Consider the following 21,993-nt stretch of genomic DNA (forward strand, 5'->3'; position numbering starts at 1 on the left):
ACATTGCGCACACACACACACACACACACAGAATCACGCATAAAAAAATAGGTGTTTTCGAGAGCGTCTGAGTGTATTTTTTTTGTTCGCTTTATTTTAAATTCGCAGACTGTGCATGTAAATGATGACGGTGGGTGCGTGTGAGAGCTTCGTAAGAGTGTGTAACATAAACCATTCACGACGGGCAATTCTCGCCTTCTATTTTTAGAAAGTGATAGAAAGCAAAAAAATAGAAATATAAAATAAAAAACAAAAACAGGACGCGGCGACGTCACGGCGCATCGTGTATGTTTAAGGACTCTGCCCCCCCCCTCCCCCTCCCTCTCAGTCTCTCGCTGTTCACTTGAAAATTGCATCCACGCACGGGAACATACCCATCCTCAGTTCCGTGGATATGGCCACCCAGCTGCTCCATCCATCCCATCCGCAAACCACGTGACCCAGATCTCCCGTGTCCTTTTTTTAGTTCATTCAGCATGATGGCTGCGGATGCTGCGGATGCTGCTCGCTCCCGCATCCCGCATCCTCGCCGGCTCTCCCTCCTCCTTCTAACCATCACCCTCTCCTCTCTTCCGGCTCCTTCGGCAGCGCTGCTCGGTGTCCGGCCGGAAGACACCCGCAGCGGGGAGCTGTCCGTGCAGGATGGGATACTGAAGGCGACCGAGGGGACCCGCTTCATACTGAGGGTTTACTACTCTTCCTACCCGGCGACGGAGCATCACAATAGTGTCAATAACAGCGGCGGAGCCCACGGAGCTCCCGCCGCGCCGTGGATCGCTTTCATAGAGGAACGAGGCGGGGACGGCGGGGACGCGGACCAGCGGCTTCTCTCCGGCGGGAACCCTTGCGAGGAGGAGAGCGCCCGGAGTTCCGACATCGAGCTGCTCGGTTCCTTCAGATCCATCTCCAGTCGCAACTCCGTTTTGTTGGAGCTGGTTGCTAAAAAACTGCGCAGAGGCGAGGCGATCAAATATTATTCCCTGTGCGCATTTGACGGGGCGAAATGGGAACATTTCAACAGCAGAGACTTCTGGCTGGCGGTGGTGGAGAGACCTCCGGAAGCAGACGCCTGGCTGCAGGCGGGTGTATCCGTGCTGTTGCTCGGACTGTCAGCGCTCTGCAGCGGGTTGAACATCAGCATGCTCGCGCTGGACCCCGTGGAGCTGCGGGTCTTGCAGAACAGCGGCACGGAGAAGGAGCAAAAATACGCACGGAAGATCGAGTCCGTGCGCAAACACGGCAACTACATCCTCTGCACCGTAGTGCTGGGCAACGTGCTCACCAATACGTGCTTCGTGGTCTGGATGTGCCAGATTTTGGGAATGACCGCTCTCTCCACTACCTCCTGCACGTTAGGGATATTCTTTATCGGCGAGATTCTTCCCCACTCGGTTGCGTCACGGCACAGTCTCGCCATCGCCTCCAAGACCCTCTGCGCCACCCGCCTGTTGATGCTGCTGTTCTTCCCGATCGCCTATCCGGTGTCCAAAATCCTGGACATCATGCTGCACCAGGAGATCAGCAACTTCTACACCAGGGAGAAGCTGGTGGCCATGCTGCGCGTCACGGATCCGTACCACGATCTCGTCAAAGAGGAGCTCAACATCATCCAAGGAGCTCTGGAGCTGAGGACCAAAACGGTGGAGGACGTGCTGACCCCGCTGTCCGACTGCTACATGCTGTCGTCGGACGCGGTGCTGGACTTCTGCACAATGTCCGACGTGATGCAAAGTGGCTTCACGAGGATCCCGGTGTACGAGAACGAACGATCCAACATCGTGGACATCCTGTTCGTCAAAGATCTGGCCTTCGTGGATCCGGATGACTGCACGCCGCTGAAAACAATCACTCAGTTTTACAAGCATCCCATGCACTGCGTGTTCAACGACACCAAACTGGATGTGATGCTGGAGGAATTCAAGAGAGGTAATTACGTTTTAAAAAGTCAGACCTAGCCTAGACCTGGCGAAAAGGATGTGCATCTGTTGTCTTCAGAACTTGTGATTTACCTCTAGCTGAGGATGCAGACTGCATCTGAAGCCACCATATGCTTTAAGGCACATTCTAAGCGCTGTAGCTTCTGGCACCTAGATGGGGGGAAAAGGGGGCCTTTGAAGTGACTGTGCACATAAAACCAAGTAATCATAGCATAAGTCAAGAGTATACATCAGTTCATTGGATCACGCTGGGTCAGCCAATAAGACCCTTTGATCCCTACAGTAGTGATAGCCATCTGTGAAATCTGAAGCAATGTCATACAGAGCGGTTCAACCACCGGTTACAGGCTACACGGGGTTATCTTAAGTTTAGGCGGTGCAAGTAATTGACAACAGCTCTGGGAGTTTTTATCTTCCCCTGAAAACCATTTTTTATCATGCCATGTATTGTCATCAAATATATTGACTTCTCTCGGTTCATCACCACAAATACGATTAACCAAGAGAAAAGTCAGTTTTCATCCGCTACAAGTGATCCGGGGTTGATAAATATTACATTTCTTTTAATATACTTGTTCCTTGTCTGATAGACATCTTTGCTGCAAAGTATGTCTGCAGCCAATCCTTCACACAGAGAGAGCATTTGTTCGCTACCCAGCAAAACTCTGTCGCCTAGCTCCAGGGACTTTGCTCATTCGTGATAATAAACACAAGAGTCAGACTTTGAATTGATGCTCTGTGGAGTCCGCCTAAAACCGCTCCCTTGAGCGCATTATATGGTAAAACAGAGACATATGGGGGTGTTTCTCGAAGGGCCATTACATAAGGATTTCATTGGCATTGGCTTATGCTCAGGAGATGAAGCTATAAATCTGTTTCATTGACACAGCAAGTTCAATAGACGTCAGTAGGGAGGGTTTGGCTGTCTGGTTATAATGTAAGAGGAGTGACTTTGGTAGGGTCATGAATTGGATTGCCACTTATATGTCAGGAGGCCAATTGCCTCATCTTGTTCATGATTATGAAAGATATGTGTTGTCTGTTTTAAGTAATCGCATTGTGACCACATGCTGTCATTTATCATTGTTTGGAAAGGTGAAGTCAGGCATCACCTTCAGTGTGTTGCCCTACAACTAATTGCCGCCATGCTGTGACTTTGAACCTTCTTCCACTCAGTAGGTTGGTGCAATCCAAGCCTGCAGAGCAATCATTAAAAATTCAGCTTCAACCTTTCCCTCCCCTTTCCCCTTCAATCTACTTTGCTCTCTTGTGAATTAAAAGCTTCTACTGCTTGGAAGTAGTAATAATGATGTCTTACTGAGGTGGGTGATGGTCAGGGGTCTCTGTTTACATAAGCAAAATGAAATGTCATCTATAACTCAAGTGAAATAAACCAGGACTGCAAAGGTACTTTGGATAGTGAAAGATAGCCCAAGAGGAACACTTGATTACTGTGTGGTCTAAATGAAGTCACACTTTTACACAAGTAGCTGGTTTTCTATGTTCCTTGTAATAAAACATGAAGATGGTTTTCCGTTCCGTGTGTGTGTGTGTATGTGTGTTGTGCGCAACAAATTGCCTAATGCAAGTGACCTTAATTTATTGAATGATAGGTGTGGAGTCAGGAAATCATAATATAATATAATATAATATAATATAATATAATATAATATAATATAATATAATATAATATAATATAATATAATATCATTCTGAAGCACTCATTGTATCTCATGCATTCAATAAGCTGAAATAATGATGTTTGAAACAAGTATTTTGCCTTTAGACATAACAATGCAGGAAGTCAACCTTGAATGACAGAGGCAGAGGAGGCAATCTCTTTGCTCATTGGTTTTGTTGATCCAGGAAACCTTTTGTCTTCAGAAATAACAACTACAAACTATACAAATATCTTTATTATTACTACTACTATTACTACAACTACTACTATTATTGTTGTAATGTAAAAAATATGTAAAACAGGATATGTGCAAAATAATTTTGGATTTGGTTGAATGACTTTCTATGGAGGTAGGCTACCAACAACCAGAAATGGTCCTAAACTAAGTAGTACCCTGCTGCAACAGAAAAAGAAAAGAAGAGCATCTATCCCTCCTCTTGGGGGATTGTGAAATTAGGAACATTCCCCCAAAGGGTAGCATATTCTATCAGGTAACGTTATACTTTGTGGCTTTAAATCAAATTCGCACAAGAAAAATATACTTTTGTGTCACACACACACAGATCCAATTCACAATATCATTTTTTTCAGTCTACAGTCTGTTTTTCCCTAACAAATAAAGATACTATTCAACAGTTATTGTCAGGAAAAGTTATATGACAGTGTATTTTCTGTAGTTAGACAGAAATGCAATGCTGGAAAACTGGTAGGGCAGGAACATTTGCAAAGGGGGCATCAACAGTAATTAGTTTCATTCCGGGTATGTATGTGTATTAGTCTGGTAAGTGTGCGTGTGTTGTTCTGCAAGAGTATTATATAATCTGTGAATGATGTAATGCACTGCCCAGGCACATCAGCGGCTGAGGGCACATCCACAACTGACTCACCTGAGCTCTTTAGACAGGCTGACCCCAAAACAGGGGCAAGTCTCATCATCAGCCAATCTTGTGCAGTGACTTGTTTCATGGTGGCCTGTCAGTCAATCTTTTTTTTATTTTTTTTCTGGTTGTTGTTCCAGTAGATTAAAACAGTTGATCCATTTTATCCTCTGGCAGTGATCCCCTAAATCGTCCAATCCCGAATGAGCCAGTGATTTGGTTCACAGTAAGGTCGGTGATGTTTGTGTGTGAATTTCTGATCTGTGGTCCTTTGTCATTAGTAGAAAAATAAAATCAGTCGTGGAGCTGTGCAAGTTTCAAGGTCAGTTTGTGCTCTCTCTCCTTGTGTCTCTGGAATTTTTGCAGCAGTGTCAACTTGTCACATTGGTTCAATGACTGGATCCAGAGATGCTGTTGGGGATTGTATCTGGCATGCTGATCCTTGCTAAGCCAAACACCTGCTGACCCTGAGTGGGGTTTGCTCATGTATGTGTTTGCGTGTGTTTGCATTTATGTGCTGCTACAAAGGTGGCAGCAGTATGGGCAGTTTCGTCAGCAGATGTGCACATCTCCAGACTGATTGCATAATAGCAGTGTTTATGTAAGGCCTATGTCTTCCAATGTCTTCCTATGTCTCCAGACTAATCCTCCAAAACCAACTCATTTCTCAACTGAGTCTAACACACACACATGGGCTGTCCTGTCATAAAAGAGATTTTATATCCAGGCTCCAACATATGCATATTTCTCCAATATTTATGGCCCCTCACACTGATTTTCATCTTGAGTGCACCAATCTAGTTGGAGGCTGTTCACTTGTGCTATTTTTATTCAGTGTGTCCAAATTTATCACAATTGCAGTTTTGCTCGCAAGACTTCAGCCTCGACCTTGCAGCACTTTTTACTTTATGAACCCCCTTTTTTGTCTTATTGTAGGCAAATCTCACCTGGCTGTGGTTCAGAGGGTGAACAGTGAGGGGGAGGGAGACCCTTTCTATGAGGTGATGGGCATCGTCACCCTGGAGGACGTTATAGAAGAGATCATCAAATCCGAGATTGTGGATGAAACAGATCTTTACAGTATGTATAATAGCTTGCTTCATTTGCTTCAAATTAACATATTATTACGTTCATTGGTAAATAGATTATTTCATTTAAGACAGATAAAAAAGAATATTCATCAGAAATGAAATAAGCAGAAAGACTCAAAATAACAACATAGCAATAATTAGGTGTAATAACGATGACGTTGAAAATGATAATAATAACAATAATAATAATAATAATAATAATAATAATAATGATAATAATAATAATACCACTACATCCACCTAATTTGCCGTCTTCTCATTTAACTTTTGATCAATTGATCCCACACTCCTTCCTGCTATTCCCCAGCTGCCTGCTGATGCATAATTAAATTGTGCGAATTAATGGCCCACTGTCACAGATAATCACTATAATCCGTTCATCTTTAATTGGCTGAGAAGATTCTCCACACAGAGGAATTAAAATGTCAAACAGATTTTTTTTTCATATCTAATTTGGTCTCACTCCCCTGATAATGATTTTGAAGCCACACTTATATTTATATACACATGCATAGGGCTGATATTTCTGTTTCGCAAATGCATATTAAAAATGTAATTACAAGCAGTAAATACACAAGGGGTGGACATTCTTGCTACTTTGTTTTTGTTGGCATTTTATTCCTTGCAAATATGAATATTGCACAGGGGAACTAATCTCACACGTGTACTACAGGTATTTAAAGCGCAAGCTGTTAATACTGCAGATATGATTTATTTTGAGAAATATTACTTGTTTAGCAGTCTTCACATCCACAAAGTTTGAATAATTATCAGTCAAATGTGTATCTGCTCAGCTCTGGATATTCAGAAGGAATCTAAGGTGGAATAAAAATTGACAGAAATAGATTTATTGTCTTTCTTAGCATGTGACATATAAATCCCTGTCAATTTTAAACAGTAGAACTATATTTCCCTCTTAATCTGACTTGCAGTCAAAAACTGAGTAAATTGACAAGCTTACAAAGGAAATTGTAAAGTCTTTGTCTCTGTATGTTATGTATGTTATGTGAATGAGCACTTTGCATTTCTGCTGGTATAATTTGTTTTCTAGCTGATAATCGGACCAAGAGGCGAGTATCAAACCACGAAAGGAAACAGCAGGACTTTTCTATCTTCAAACTGTCAGAAAATGAGCTGAAGGTGAAAATGTCACCCCAGCTATTGCTTGCAACACATCGCTTCTTGGCAACAGGTAGCGTTTGTTTTGTTTTTTTATGTGTTTGTGCAACTTAACAATGCAACTGCAAAAAAATGACAATGAAAACCCGTTACACTGAGCCAATATGGGGCTCATTTGCTTATTTTGTGTGTTTTTGTGTGCATTTCAATGCTCGTGCAGAGGTGGAACCATTCAGGCCTTGTTACTTGTCAGAGAAGATCCTGCTTCGTCTGATCAAACATCCCAGTGTTGTTCAGGAACTCAAGTTCAATCCTAAGAACAAACACGATCCTCAACACTACCTCTTCCAAAGAAACAAACCTGTTGACTACTTTGTCCTCATTCTCCAGGTAGCTTGAACATTATTTTGTTTACCCTCGCTATTTATATAAATGCAATTTCTTTCTCTTCTGTGCGGGAGGCTCCCTTCGATGACTTATCAGTTTACATGTCTCACATTGTATGTAGAGTTTATGCAACTGTATGGCTGTTGTTGCAGGGTAGGGTGGAGGTAGAGATAGGAAAGGAGGCCCTTCGCTTTGAAAATGGAGCATTTTCCTACTATGGCATGCCGGCTCTCATCCCACCAGTGCCTACTGGTATGTACTCTAATTACTATGATTATGTTGTTTCTGGAAATAAAGTGGGAACAGTTATGGTTTTAGTGGTGAGGATAATGGTGATAGGAAGAGTCTAGCGATAATAGAAAAAAAATGAAGGTAGAAGGACACAAAGTAAATCCCACCCAGTCTCTGTAAGGAAAGAGCACCAGCAGCTGAGGGAAGTAATTAAAAAGCAAGATTCTAGAGAATTTCCCAGTGGAAGACCATAGCCTGCCCAGGATTATGACAACCAGCTAATCTGCAGTGTAGGCAGAAAGACAGTCTCTTCTCTCTTGCTTTCTCTCTGTGTCTTTCTCTACACTTTTCACATTTTTCCTTGGTGGACAGCTACGAATTAACTACGAAATCTCAGTTTCATCTCTGGTTTGCTAATTTGGATATTAAATGTCAGAAATTAAGTAAGTTAAGTAACAACATATGTATTATATCTAAGATGAACACAACTCTGAAGTAGGATGCAATACAGAAAAAATGACCTGTGATATATAATACATATTTATATATATTATTGTTATTATTATTATTAATAGTAGTATCCCCTCTTTTGCTTGTTAAAAAGGTCAAGTTGCTGTTAAAAGTTTAAATAATAAGTAGCATGATCTGGATGACTCTGAATCGTTGCAAATGCCAAAGTTTCATTTGACAGTTAAACTCTAGAGTGGAATAAAAGGTTTCGAGGGAGGGAGAAATGAAGGTTGAAGAAAAAAATGAATAAATAAAAAGATTCCAAGATTCAAGGATGAAATGATTTTGAAACAAATGTGCATGCATGATACCACCTGCCTCTCCTCATTCCCCGAATAGACACATTAAGAGCAGATTTAAAGATCGGTTTACCTTTACTGATATGACTCAAAATTGCAACTTAAAATGTTCTCTTGCTCTCTTCAACACAGGTCATAGGTACAGTTCTCGTGGCAGTGGCCTGAACCAATTGGATTCTTTGTGGAGTGGCGGCAGTGTAAACCAGCTCACATCAGGGGGAGGGGTCTACTTTCCAGACTACTCGGTCCGGCAGCTCTCAGATCTGCAGATCATCAAGGTTACATGCTTAAATGCATACAAACAATACAGGAAGGGCTAAACATTAAGGACTAAGAAAAAAAGGCTTGGTCGAACCATGTGCAATTGCACTCCAAAGTTCACCCATTAAATCTTCAAATATTCTGCAAATCCAAACTCTTCCTGTGCTGCCGCATTTTCCTTTTAATATGTCTTAATCCCTGATTCTGACTGAACACAGACATCCTGCCTCTTTGCTTTCCCCTCTACGCGCCCTCTTCCCTTTAATCATCTGGGATAATTAAGCTCCATTTCGACCGTTTAGCTTTGAAAGAATGGATTCGGTTCACTTCAACCTCTCCTCCCGTTTACAGGTCATGTTCCCTCCATACATGCAGAGTGAACTTAGAGGCTGGCAGCTCAAGTGAAGAAGAAATATCTTTAAGAGGATATTAGATGAAATTATTTTTCTCTTAAAATGCAGAAAATTAGCTACTAACATTTACTTATCTACTGTATATTCAAAAAATGTTTGTTTCTTCCTCACTGACAGTACTCTTAAGTGTTACAATGACAATACAAAGTATACCATTCATAAATAATTTATATGTTCTGCATTAGGTATAAATACTAGATCACTAGTGGGTTCATTCAGTCTGAACCATTTCAAGGTGCACTTCTACCTGTGTATGTTCTCTGCCTTGGGGCTCCAAACCTATGAAAGTAGTCACAAATGCAAAGACAGATCCAGCTTTTATTTGTTATGAGTATTGATTCATATAATGCAGTGATATCTTTTGCAAATATATGATACCAAGATGATATAGAGTAAGTGCTGATAATAGTTGCTGGATGTTGGACACCTTCAGATCACCAGAAATCACTACCAGAATGCCCTCACAGCCACAAGAATGGACAGTTCCCCTCAGACTCCAGACCCCATCGAGCCAGAGACCAAAGGGAGGCCTCCTGTCCCAGAAGCCCGCTCACACAGCATTGCCCTCCCCTTGACACACACACACACTCGTCTGGGGCTGGCACGCCTTGCACATCTCCATCCCCACGGTGGCCTTCGCAACACGTCCAAGCTTAATGAAAGAAATCGAATTGTTCGTAAGTAGTGAAGCTTTTACTATTATCATAAGTGTCGTTACTTAAATACCACATCATTGTACACACCCATTATAGATATTGAATAAAAAACAAAAATCAAGCATGAATTTTAATAGGTATTTCCAATTACCCTTGGTTTTCCACACAGATGTGAAATATAACTGCTAGGCCGCCTAAAATTAGGTTAGTCTGTTACTGGCCACCTCAAGGGTGAAGCATTAAAGCACCAGCACAGATAGGTATATACAATTTTTTTTTTTTTAAATTAACTGCTATTTAGCAATAATATGTGACTTACTCTTGTCTTCTTCCTCCTTCCATTTTAAAATTATGGCTATATTTCAAATGTCACAAAGCACTCTTTGACTTGTTCTAAATGCTCTACTTTGGAGCATAAATATTTTAGTATCTCTCGCCGGTATCTTTTTCGTAAGCAATACAGTTCATCTACTGCTTCCCCAAAACGTTTCCATATTTCACTTCTTGGGATTAATATTTAATCTCTCCATTCAGTACTTTGGTCTGACATAACAATGTTATCAGAGTACTATAACATTTCTTCTGCCGTCTCTTACAAACACAATTGTAATGAGTCTCATTTTCCACTCCATGTTAGTCTCACAGGATTCAAGACACCAAATTTGCAATCACGTGGCTCACACTCAATGGCTCAGGAGAGGTTTCATTTGAAGAGAAGGTTCAAAGGCTCAAACAGTCTGAGTGTTTTGTGAGCTAACAACGAATAAAAAAACAAAGATTGACAGGACAGAACAAGATCAATATTATTTTTCATACATCAAGGTGACTTGGTCACTTCTAGCCTCATGAACAATCAATACACAAATGGGTCTGAAAGGTAAATATAACCAATAATGGTGTCACAAATGAATTTGAAGAAATAATTGAGGATATTTTAGAAATTGAAAGGAAAAAAAGATAAAATACCTTTGCTGTAACTATCACTTTGAGAAATTAATATGAAAATCATATGTTGAGAATTAATCCTGCAAAATCACAATCAGAGGATGCCTCGCAAGACCAATGAAAATGTGGCATCAACCAATCTGGTGTGGCCTCAAAGCTTAAAGGATTTTCCACCAACCATCTGCCTTGTGCCCTGGGTGACACGTCACCTAGTTTGAGTGAGTTGGTGCGTTTTGCTCAGACAAAAAATTACCAGATGGTCAATAAAGTGGTGGAATCCATTGAAATGTGAGATCACTAGCTTAAGTGTCAGCACTTTAAATTTCTTCAGTGACACAAACTCTCACCTGCTTGCATTGAAAATAAAATGAAAAGAATATTGCTTTTTTACCTAGTTGCTAAAAGGGCTAGTTATTTCTGTCTGCAGGCAGTAAGTCGGACGGCCAGAGAAGTCCTAATGACACAGTGTTTCTCCGCATGGACGAGATTCCATACATCCACGAGGATCGACCGGAGAGTTATGGGGAGAAAGGTGAGTGCCGTTTGAGCATGTGGAGAACAGGTGACTGCATCCCTCAACTCTCGAACTCTCCCTTCTTTTGTTCATATGAAGATAATCAGAATTAGGATTGCCTGACAGTGACATTTCCAATCTATCATAAAAAATCCAGTGGCATAATTTCTTAGTGACAATAAAGAAATGAAATACAAAATATTTTCTCCCATAGTGGTGATAAATCAAAGTTCACAAAATCCCGAAAAAGCACTTGAGAAATTTTAGGCAGTTATAAACCCCATTCTACAAACAAGATTGTTGTTATTAAATCATCCAAGGGAGAGGATTTTTCAAAACTGTTTAGCATTCTCTATTTTCACCTGTGAGCTTATTTCAATGGAAACGGGTGATTCTTTTATTTCCAGTTGTAATATTCTATTTGACCACAAGGGCGCACCCTATAATTAACACTCATTTGTCATTTTTCCTTTATTTTAAAGCCAATGATAGTTTGTATCTCTGGCAGATGTGATAATTGTAATTTCTTTCTTTTGGTTGGACTTTTAGTTGTCATTTCTTCTTTACGTCTTTACTGCTGCTCCCTTCTCCACAGGGAATCATATGCTAATTTGCTGTCAGTATTAAAATAACTGTAAAGGGAGGAATAAGTGCAAATGAAAAAGAGAAGACATGAGAGTAGATTTTATGAGCAAATGAACTAAAACCAAAAAACACTCCTTTCCGAGGATTTTCATTTTAATCAGAGCAATCCAAAGAATATCAATTCAAGAACCCTTAAGGAATTATAATGTCTTCTATCAATGACACATATTTATTTCAAAGAAACTAAACACCTTGAAGGATAATTTTGTGGATGCTGTTATGTTAAGCACTTACATCTTCATTACACACATATCATCTGTTTATCTTGTCATTTCTACAGCATCCCATCTATTTCCTGTAATTTCCTGCTCTTTCAGATGTGCCTCCTGAATCACAGCCATTCACCTCTCCTGTCATCAGCTCGCCATCTCTATCCAGCTCAGAGGAGAACATTGGAAAGAAGCTATTGCGTAAATTAAGTGAGTGAGCCATGTGTCATGAAAGGTGACATTGCGCCCACACATAACATCAGATGTTCTAAAGTTTTCAGGCATGGATAGAAACAGTGCTTTGTGTATCTTAGCAACAGATGATAGGTTAAGTCCTTCGCTACAACCTACTTTCTGCTGCTACTGTTCCTTCAGCCATCTAGTCATCTTTCCCCGCTTATTTGAAGTTGGGTAACTGGAGCAGTGAAGCCCAGACCTCCCTCTCCCCGACCACATGGTCCAGCTCCTCTGGAGGGACCCCAAGGCGTTCCTAAGCCAGCCAGGAGACAGTCTCTCCAGCATGTCCTGGGTCTTCCCCGTGGTCTCCTCCCAGATGGAAATGCCTGGAACATCTCCCCCGAGAGGCATCCAGGAGGCACCCTGACCAGATGTTTGAGCCACCTATGCGGAGGAGCAGTGACCATATTCCGGGCTCCCCCCAGATGGCCTAACTTCTCACCCTATCTTTAAGGGAGAATCCGGCCGACCTGTGAAGGAAACTTATTTCAACCGCTTGTATCCGCGATCTCGTTCTTTTGGTCATTACTCACAGCTTGTGACCATGGGTGAGGGTGGGAACATAGATCGACCACCTAATTGAGAGCTTCGCCTTTTGGCTCGGCTCCCTCTTCATCACGACAGACCGATACAGAGTCCGCATCGCTGCAGATTCCGCACCAATGTGCCTGTCAATCTCCCACGCCATCCTTCCCTCACTTGTAAACAAGGGGAAACTCAAGAGTAAAAAAAAAAAAAAAAAAGAGTCCTGCCCCTCTCGAGAGGCCTGGTTCCAGACTCCACGCTGTGAGTCGAGGTGAGTCCGACTATATCTAGTCGGAATCTCTCAGCCTCAGGCACCAGCTTGGGCTCCTTCCCCACCAGAGAGGTTACATTCCATGTTTCAAGAGCCAGCTTCTGCAGCCGAGTTGACCGCCATTGTCCCCCGCTCTGACTACTGCCTGGCTCACACTACAACCGCCCCCCTTGGCCCTTCCTTTGGGTGGTGAGCCCAGGGGAAGAGGGACCCATGTCATTCCTTCAGGCTGTGCCTGGCCAAGCTTCATGGGTGAAGGCCCTGCCACCAGGCACTCGCCAGTGAGCCCCACCTCCTGGCTCCTGGAGGGGGGCCCAGGTGACCCCTGTCCAGGCAAGGGACAACTGGGTCCAATGATTGTCTTCCTCATGGGGTCTTCTGAGCCATACTTTGTCTGGTCCCTCACCAAGGACCTGATTGCCTTGGGTCACCCTTCCAGGGGCATAAAGCCCCTGACAACATAGCTCCCAGGATCACTGGGATGCGCAAACCCCTCCACCACGGTAAGGTGGCAGCTCACGGAGGGGTGCTACTGTTTCTGTTGACATAATGTATTTATTCATTTGAGCCAGAGGATGCACCGTTACAAATGACTAACACTTTTTTCTTTTTTTATATAGGAAGGAATGATAGAGAATGCAATCAACTAGGTGATTTTTAATGACTAATTAATTTTTTTTTCTAAATTCTGTCTCACTATCCTGCTCCCAGGTAATAAAAGAAGGAAAAGGTCCCAGGACGGAGATAGGAGTTTGGAGGAAGGAGTGGACAATCTACCTGTGACAAGCTAGCACAGTGAGACTGAGGAAGAGCACTGACACACCATGTCTCTTCCTCACTGACAGTTCGACAGTTTTTTCCTCACTTAATCTCATTACAGACGCTCTCACAGGAAACTGAGCCATCTTATCTGTTGAACAAAGGTACCGGTGACTCAGGTCTCCAGGGAAACAGTTTGTGCTGCTTTTGACTGACTTCTTGTCCTCATCGATTGATGATAGTGGATAGGGCAGACAAAAATAATAAACATAATAATTTGAAGACTGCTGACGATAAGACTGTTGGATTTATCCAGCCTCACACTGGACAGATTTGATTTTAGCAGGTTTTCATCACATTTTATTGTATAAGGATGTCATTTTGGTGGCTCCATCCATATTCATCTCAAATGGGCCATTTAATTCATAACATAATGTTTCAAAGACTAATCATCCTGTTTCTACATTAGCTATATTTCTGATATTTTACTTACTTTTATACCTGTTAATAGAGAAGGAATGCTTCAAATTCCCCATATAATATCTGAGCCAGTTTCTTTTTATCAAACAATAACGAACCAGGACTAATTCATATGTAATTATAGGGCTGTTCCCATGTACTGATAATTATAATAGCACAGGTCCATGATGATCCTCAGTCATCTAGGTCATGTCCATTCGTAAATCTTGTTTTGGCAACTGGACTTACTTAATGTTTCAAAAACTTTAAGGCCTCTACTCTCCTTTTCTAGCTAGAGTATTTTAAAGTTAAGTCTAATGGCCACGATAAGGTTTAGCGGTGGCTATTTGCACAGGGAAATGCCCAGTCATTCCCATATGGGTGCCAGCTACTGATGAGACACCAAGAGGAAAAAGCCACAAAACCAGAGCACAATTTTTTCAAAAGATATATTGAAAATAAAATAGAGCAATCCATTATTACTCTAAGCTATACTTTAGAGGGACTTGCAGACATCTGAAAACACCTGTGCCGGGATATGAGAGTTTCTCAGCTGTTTTTTTTATGTGAAGGGGAACTTCTTAAACCAAATGCAATTTGAAAACAGCAATATCAATCATCTTGTGGAAAAGGCTTTGTGTTGACAGTGGACAACCACATTTTCACTAAATGTTTCTTCTTCACATTGTAAATGGATGCACGTTTTCAATGACAGGTTTCATGTGTTTTCTTTAAGGACACACTGTTCTCTGCATACGTAGCTGCACTGACAATTTCTGAGCTGTCATCCAATGTAACACCCTTATTTTTTGCCATAATATTTCCAAACACATTTGCCTATTTTCTGGTTGTATTTAGCAGAACAAAAAGAAGGGTCATTATACTGATGGTGATTTTCATCTCAGTTCTACAACAGCTGGATACACACCAATTAACAATAAGCTACAGTTTTGCTCCTCATGTATGTTTTGAGTATTAATAAGGGACATTAGTTACTATTTGCATGTGTTTTTATGCTGCTTTACTGTGACGTTATCCCCATTAGAAAGCTCTGCTTTCCATATGCATGCTTAGGCAAACGGATGCATGAATTGAATTATGGCAGTCTGCAACTCTGCCTCCTGTAAGAGGTGCAGTGTGTGAGTTAATGAAGTCTTTTGCTTCTGTCAATCATATATGAAGATAGAGGAGATGCTTATAGATATTTACAGAAGAAAAAAAGGTTTTATTTCAGATAAAGATAATTTTTAAATATATAATGAGTGACACAAGGGGACCGAGACATGTGGAAGTGGTAGAAGTTCACTTTATTGACTGGGGAGGATATAGGCGTTTCTAGACTGCTGCTTGCTTACGGAAATTGTTAAGCCATTGTTCTCACAATTTACTAAGTACTGTAGTAAAAGAATAATGACTTTTTTTTAATGTGTGTGCAGCTGTAGCTTTTGCGAGCTTACTTTCAAAGAAGCTGCTGGTAAAACACTGGTCGGGGGCACTGCTGAATAATAGAGAAAGAGAGATATAGGAGGAAACCAATGTGACGCAAACGTGACGTCCGTACTCTCCTCAACCATACATTGGGTTCAACACTCAATCTGCCTGGTAAGGTTATGGAAGTACAAAGGATACTGCACTGCTAAGCTTTTCACATTGACCCCTCTATATACACAAACCACAAAGTGGAAGTCTTTTGATCTGACAACTGGCTCGTGCAAGGGGATGAGCTTGAATCAGAAAAGGTCTCTCAGCAATATGCTTTCAGAGAAGTTGCCTTTGGTTTTAACTAATTTATGTTCACAGGGGTTGACAGTGGGATAAAGAAGAAAGTTACCTTTTGTAATTCAGAAGATTATTGTGCAAGTTACCCAAAGACGTTACAAAAACAGACCTATGTAATACTAAAAGTAAACTAAATTATTAATAAACTTGATGAACTACGAGTCTGGTCCATCTCTTTTCCATTCATATTGTTATTGTGTTAACCCTTTCCTGGCGATACAAAGTATGAATATTGTGACACTCATTATAATTGCTGAAGCATAAATCTAAGCATGAATGACAACTGAGCAATTGGACGAAAGTTTTTTATTAGATTAGTGAGTTTATCTCTTGTGTAATGTTCACAGTGATAACAAATTGGTTGATCATTACTGTTTATGTCACTGACACAAAGTGCCTTGCACAATAGTGCAATAGTTCTTCAAACAGACAAATGTTGTTCAGCCACTTGGCAGGTACTGGTCAAAACCAGAAACATCTGACCTTTCAACTAGAAGCATGTAATTACAAATTAAGGACTACCATTGGGACGGCTCCAGAAATGCAACTCAAAAGTGAGGTAATCTTTAAAACCCAGTTAGGAATAAGACATTTTTCTTATTATTAAGTTGTAAAGTTCAAGTTTAAACATCTTTTTTCAAAAATCTCTTTCACATTACATTCAGCAATCATTTCCTGAAATAGCTGTGGACCTAACAAATTTCAAGTCTTCTTAAAATACAATATTATGTTCATTTTGTGAGTTACAGTTCCATTTAGAGTTGAGTGGATGGCTGAGTAGATCTTGTTGAGTGTTATTTCCAAGACATTACCCTGGTGGCAGTCAATCCAAATCTAGGTGCCTCACCCGGTCATCCAGATGTAATCACATCCATTTGTAAAGTCAAACTCAAGGCTTTAAGACAGGACTCCTTAAATAGCAGCTTACTTAAATAAAGCAGTATATGTTCATCCTTATGCTTACACTAGTTCTAGTGGGGATGAAATTAAAAGAACACAATAATCATTAAGCTAAAAACCCAAAATGTGTCAGCGACAGATGGAATGGATGAGTGTATGAGTCTGATATTAAATTTAAATATCAAAATCAGTACTGCAGAGAAAACTGAATCACAGCCATAGGAATTCATCAAGTAGTAGTTCTACCTTTTTTCAGATCCTTGTTAGGATGGTCCAAGTAAATATAATTAAACTGAGGTAATCTCGATATACTGTACACTGTGTATGACACACACAAGACCAAAACTGAATGAAAATTAATTAAAAAGAGAGCTATATAAATTAATATTCAGCTAATATATTATTTTTGGTGGAGTTGTATATCAAGAATATTCCTTCTTTGTCAATTACATAATGAAACAGCTCTACAATATGTTCAGCCGTGTTTAGTAAGGACAACTATCTGAATGAATATCAGAATCAAAAAAGTCTAATGAGACTTATCTGCTGGATACCAACAGTATCCCTGGGATGAGGATGACCAATTGTGTTGCAGGAGGACCTACTGAGGAACAGTGGACTTCAGTCTTCTACTGGACATGAGTGACAGCTGCGTGGATGGATTCGGCCACGTAGTCGATGTTCTTGCTGGTCAAACCACACATGTTGATACGACCACTGGCCATTAAGTAGATGTGCCTCTCCTTCACCATATACTCCACTTGCTTGGCTGCATGAAATACAGTAGAATTGGGTTATGTTTACAAATAGATTATCTTTACACACATGCAGGTATAATTAAGTGCATGAAAGACAGACACCAGAAAACTTTGCTTCAAGAGATGCAGCTGAGGTGTGGACTATACATGGGGACTTTGTCGTTGATTCTGTGTGTGTGTGTGTGTGTGGGTACTCACGGTTGAGGCCTGTGAAGCTAAACATGCCGATTTGCTCTGTGATGTGGTCCCAGGTCCCTGGTGTTCCCAAAGCCTGCAGCTTAGCCTTCAGTTGAGCCCTCATCAGCAGCACCCTGTCAGCCATAGTTTTCACATTCTCCTCCCTGATGTCAAAAGAAAAGAAGTCTGTCACATGTTATTTTGTAAAATGGTTAAACCTCTGCCAATTCTATAGATGCTGACCATTCAGAGAAGAGCTGAGGGGAGTTGAGAGTGACAGCAACAATCCGAGCGCCTTGAGAAGGTGGATTAGACCAGGTGGTCCTCACAATCTTCTCCATCTGAGACAGAATTCGCTTCAGGTTGTCAGCATCACGGGCCACAATGGTCAGGTTACCCACACGCTCATCTGGAGAGACAAACAGATGGCATGAAACATCCCTGTAGTGATTGCCATCTTAACTGAAGACAGTGTCAATGAAATCATTTAAAGCTATATATGGAGTATTAACATGACATTTTAAATAAGCTTCCTTTTTTGAAGTCTACGATTGACGTGAACCTCAAGTTTGACTGCTTTCTTTTACATTTCTCGCAGATTTCAGGGGAACCTTCGGCCGATTAGTAGATGACTAATATCTTCATTACAAAAGACATTCAGATGTGTATGACATAAGGCAGAATAAAGCACTTTTTACATTGAAGTCCGACACCTAATTCCATGGAAAAAATCTTTGTGATTAATGAAGCATCCAGATTGTTTGGATTAATTTTCTTAACATAAATCCAAGACTTGGAAATGAAAGCATTGTGAAAACAATAGGCTGCATACATGTGCAGAATATGGCAAATAGTAAATATCTTGGTGACTAACTTGCTCATTTTGTACAGTCATGGTTTGCAAAGTAACTCAAACATTTGGTGGGAATTTCTTGTGTGGGATATACCACAGTTTGGAAAAAAATTATTTTGTTCCTTATCACAGATGAGTTAATAGGGATATGGGCCGATGATAGTGCCTTAATCAGCCTGTGGGCTCATGTGCTAGATACAACTTGTACTTACTGTAGAGGCCAAAATTTTTCGAGAAGGACTGGGCACAGAACATTTCAAATCCCATGGAGACAAAGAAGCGAATTGCCCAGGCATCTTTGTTCAGGCTGCCTGAGGCAAATCCTTGATAGGCTGAGTCAAAGAACACAAAGAGCTTCCTTCGCTGGTATAGGACATGGGAAAAAATTTAATATTGTTAAAAACAATTTATTTGCGTCCAAACTGAAGATGGTTGAGAAAGAACGATGAAATATTTAGGTGTGTGATTTTGTAATACCATCATAACTTCTGCAATTTGCTTCCATTGCTCCTGTGTAGGGTCTGTGCCTGTCGGATTATGGGCACAGGCATGCAGGACAAAAATTGAGTATTCGGGACAACTCTGAGGAAAAGATGAGGCAGTGCTAAATCACTAACGAAAATGAAAAATACCACCTAGAGTCAGTCATATCTCTCAGTCCTCACCTCCAAGTCGCCAAGGAAACCTGCCAAGTCAAGGCCCCTTTTCGCTGAATCCCAGTACTTGTATGGACGGACATCCTCAAAGCCAGCATTGTTAAATACAGCATTGTGATTTTCTGTGAAGAATAATGAATGAACAGACTATGGTAAAACGTTTCCTTACAATACATTTTCAGAAACTGCTTTAAAATATCAATGCATTATCAAGTGCTTTGCATTGGATGCAAAAATAGAATGAGAGGCAATATTTGGCCATGTGAGTGCATGCGTGCATGCATATACCCCAGGTAGGTGCAGACACATAGATGGGTGTTTTAGTGTTGTTACTTCCATTGTAGAACCGTCTTAGGAATTCTGCCCCTATTTTCAATGCACCCGTTCCTCCAAGGCATTGAACTGCCCCAACCTGACAATACAGAAATTAGTAGGTATAAAATTTAGCAGAAGTTGAAAAACATAGGTGCAGTTTACAACAACAATAATGCAGGTTTTCGCCCATCTGTACACACCCTGTTCTCCTGGATAGCAGGGCTGTCATCCCCCAGTGCTATCTTGGAAGCTGAGGATCTGAACTCGGCTAAACCCAGGATGGGCAAGTATTCATGGTTAAGAGAGTCGTCATGCACAATAATCTTTTCCACCTTCTTCACCACAGGCAACACCCAGGGTTTGCCATCATCTGTGCGGTAGGCTGTGTAAGGGGAAAAACAGAACCAATAGTGATAAATGCATAGTAATGAAAAGGATCTTCATCATATCCACAGCAAGCATTTTTAGCATACTTCAAAATAGTCTCCTTTTTCATTCAACAGCCTTGTAGCTACAGACTGTAACTACGATTTGTGTTTATCTTACTGGCATGGAACCTATAAAGGATAGAGAAAATTGATAATTGATCTTATTTTGAGAGAAATGAGACTGTCTGTAGCAGAAGATCCATTGGCCTACATTTGCAAGCTGTCCAGCAACTGATTGCTGTGTGCTGAGCTCACAGAGAGAAGGGGATTATGAGGCCTTAGCTCCCTGAACTAATCATGGGACTCAGGTAGCAAAGTCCCGTTCAACACCACCAGCATTTCTCACAGGGCAGTTCCTTCGCAATGTGAATACACAAGGAAAACCAGTTTTATAATGATTAACATTGAAAATTGTCGCACAGAGGACTGCATGGCTTAAGTGAAATGCACAGTGCAAATTTTGACATCTGAGAGAAGCTTGCTCCACTGAGAGAGTACATATAATCTAATCCATGCAGTCTACTGTCAGAGGTCAGGCAGAAGAGGGGAGACCAAAATTGTTCACACAGTAGTGCAGGAAAGTTGCTTAATAACATTATCCTAAGTATGGACGGATAAAGCAGCAGGCTTGGTCACCGAAATCTACCACACACTACACTATTTCATATTGTGTCGACAGGGGCAGACCTGCCATTCAAATGTAATTTCCATCTTGGCAGAACTAATGTGAACATGCTTATTCTAAATACAACCTTAGTGAACCTAATCTTGAAAAAAAAGTAATCTACATAAAATGCAATCAATATATTACATGATATTATAACATGTTTTTTTAATAAAGCAAATTCCCATGAAGGATTTTATAAAACCCATAGTGTCTTAACCGTTAATCAATGTGGGGGATCGGTCTGGTCAAATAAAAATTTAAGAATAATCGTGTTGGCAGATTATTACTTCACACACAACAAGCCACACTAACGCCACATTTTTTTAATGTCGATATTGACTTCTGCTTTCACCCCGATGCCCGGTAGTTGGGCAAAAATGTCTTTTTACCTCCGACTCCAAGGTTCACCTTTTTAGGAAACTGGTCGTTGTTAAAATCCTGTGTTAGCTTGAAGACGGCTACAGGAACTGCTTGAGGGACTTCAGAAAACACCGACATCTCCGGGACGGGCGATGACAAAAAAGACCTGCGTAGATTTGAGGCTGTCAGCTTGGCGAGGAGACCGATTGTCACCTTCAGCTTCAAGTCGGGAAATTATGGAGGGGGCGTGAGAGTATAAACCAATAGGAATAGAGCTCAGTCTCCTAAACCAATCCCGGGAACTATTTCAGGCAGGGCAAAGTTCAAGGAAACGAAGGCGTAGAGCGTAGTAACCAATGAATACCTCTGTTCAAGAACTGACACATGTCCCACCCAATAGCTGACGCTGAAAGGGGGCGGGATGTAAATGTGCGCTGCAATCTAGTGATTTAGTCACAAGATGGCGCTAAATGCCTTGTTATTGTTATGAGCGTCTACGCTAGTCGAAAATGTCACATCATCCACGCACATATACGTTTATGGGAAATGTTTCCAAGGTACCATATAGTAGAGCAGTGTTGGCACAGTTTTAGCACCAGGTGCATGCGCCCCACCACAATTTCAAATTAAAGTTAGCATATTAAGGCTACACTCAGTTTGAGTAAGTACATATGGTCTGTCTTCTTCATCTGCAAGCCTCTTCATTTTTTCAGTCCTGAGGGCCAGGGCTGAGCTATGGTGTAAACAAGCCAGCTCCTCTGTGCTCTCCCACCAGCTGTCTGCAGAATCTGAAGTGGTTGATAAATGAAGGCCACTCGGGCCTACTCTGCCACACCATGAGCTTGACTTTTTTTGCTATGTTTTCCCGTTATACTTGAGGCAGAACTGTATCCAGTATAGTTGAGGCAGTTGCAATGTCAAATTACATTTTTTAGTTAACCAGTACCATTTAACTCAAAAAGTTGTATTCTTTTGCTGAGGCTATGCTGTTGTCCCAGCAAAATTGTGAGTTCACATAGGCCAATATCTGGTTAGAAAAGGTAATGGGTTCAAAATACTAAACTGCGGAATCA

The 21,993-nt window shown here is 41.1% G+C and overlaps 2 protein-coding genes across 2 annotated transcripts; one reads left to right on the forward strand and one right to left on the reverse strand.

The window, feature by feature from the left end:
* Window positions 1-338: 338 nt before the first annotated feature.
* On the forward strand, window positions 339-16,371 carry cnnm1 (cyclin and CBS domain divalent metal cation transport mediator 1). The gene is made up of 10 exons (XM_086169824.1): window positions 339-1,926; window positions 5,433-5,576; window positions 6,639-6,779; window positions 6,927-7,096; window positions 7,246-7,345; window positions 8,266-8,411; window positions 9,241-9,484; window positions 10,836-10,940; window positions 11,885-11,986; window positions 13,521-16,371. Exons 1-10 carry the CDS (start codon window positions 477-479, stop codon window positions 13,598-13,600), a joined length of 2,682 nt encoding a protein of 893 aa, XP_086025950.1. The 5' UTR covers window positions 339-476; the 3' UTR covers window positions 13,601-16,371.
* got1 (glutamic-oxaloacetic transaminase 1, soluble) lies at window positions 16,098-21,132 on the reverse strand. Its single transcript, XM_086169836.1, has 9 exons — window positions 20,950-21,132; window positions 19,666-19,847; window positions 19,439-19,562; window positions 19,160-19,272; window positions 18,972-19,076; window positions 18,707-18,857; window positions 17,885-18,050; window positions 17,663-17,805; window positions 16,098-17,475 (listed from the first exon to the last, which is right to left on the reverse strand). The coding sequence occupies exons 1-9, from the start codon at window positions 21,056-21,058 to the stop codon at window positions 17,336-17,338; spliced, it is 1,233 nt and encodes a 410-aa protein (XP_086025962.1). The 5' UTR covers window positions 21,059-21,132; the 3' UTR covers window positions 16,098-17,335.
* Window positions 21,133-21,993: the final 861 nt, after the last annotated feature.

Source organism: Fistularia commersonii, chromosome 2, assembly GCF_037954325.1.
Source record: "Fistularia commersonii isolate RoL2024-O1a breed Wild chromosome 2, RoL_Fcom_v1.0, whole genome shotgun sequence".
Lineage (NCBI taxonomy): Eukaryota > Metazoa > Chordata > Actinopteri > Syngnathiformes > Fistulariidae > Fistularia > Fistularia commersonii.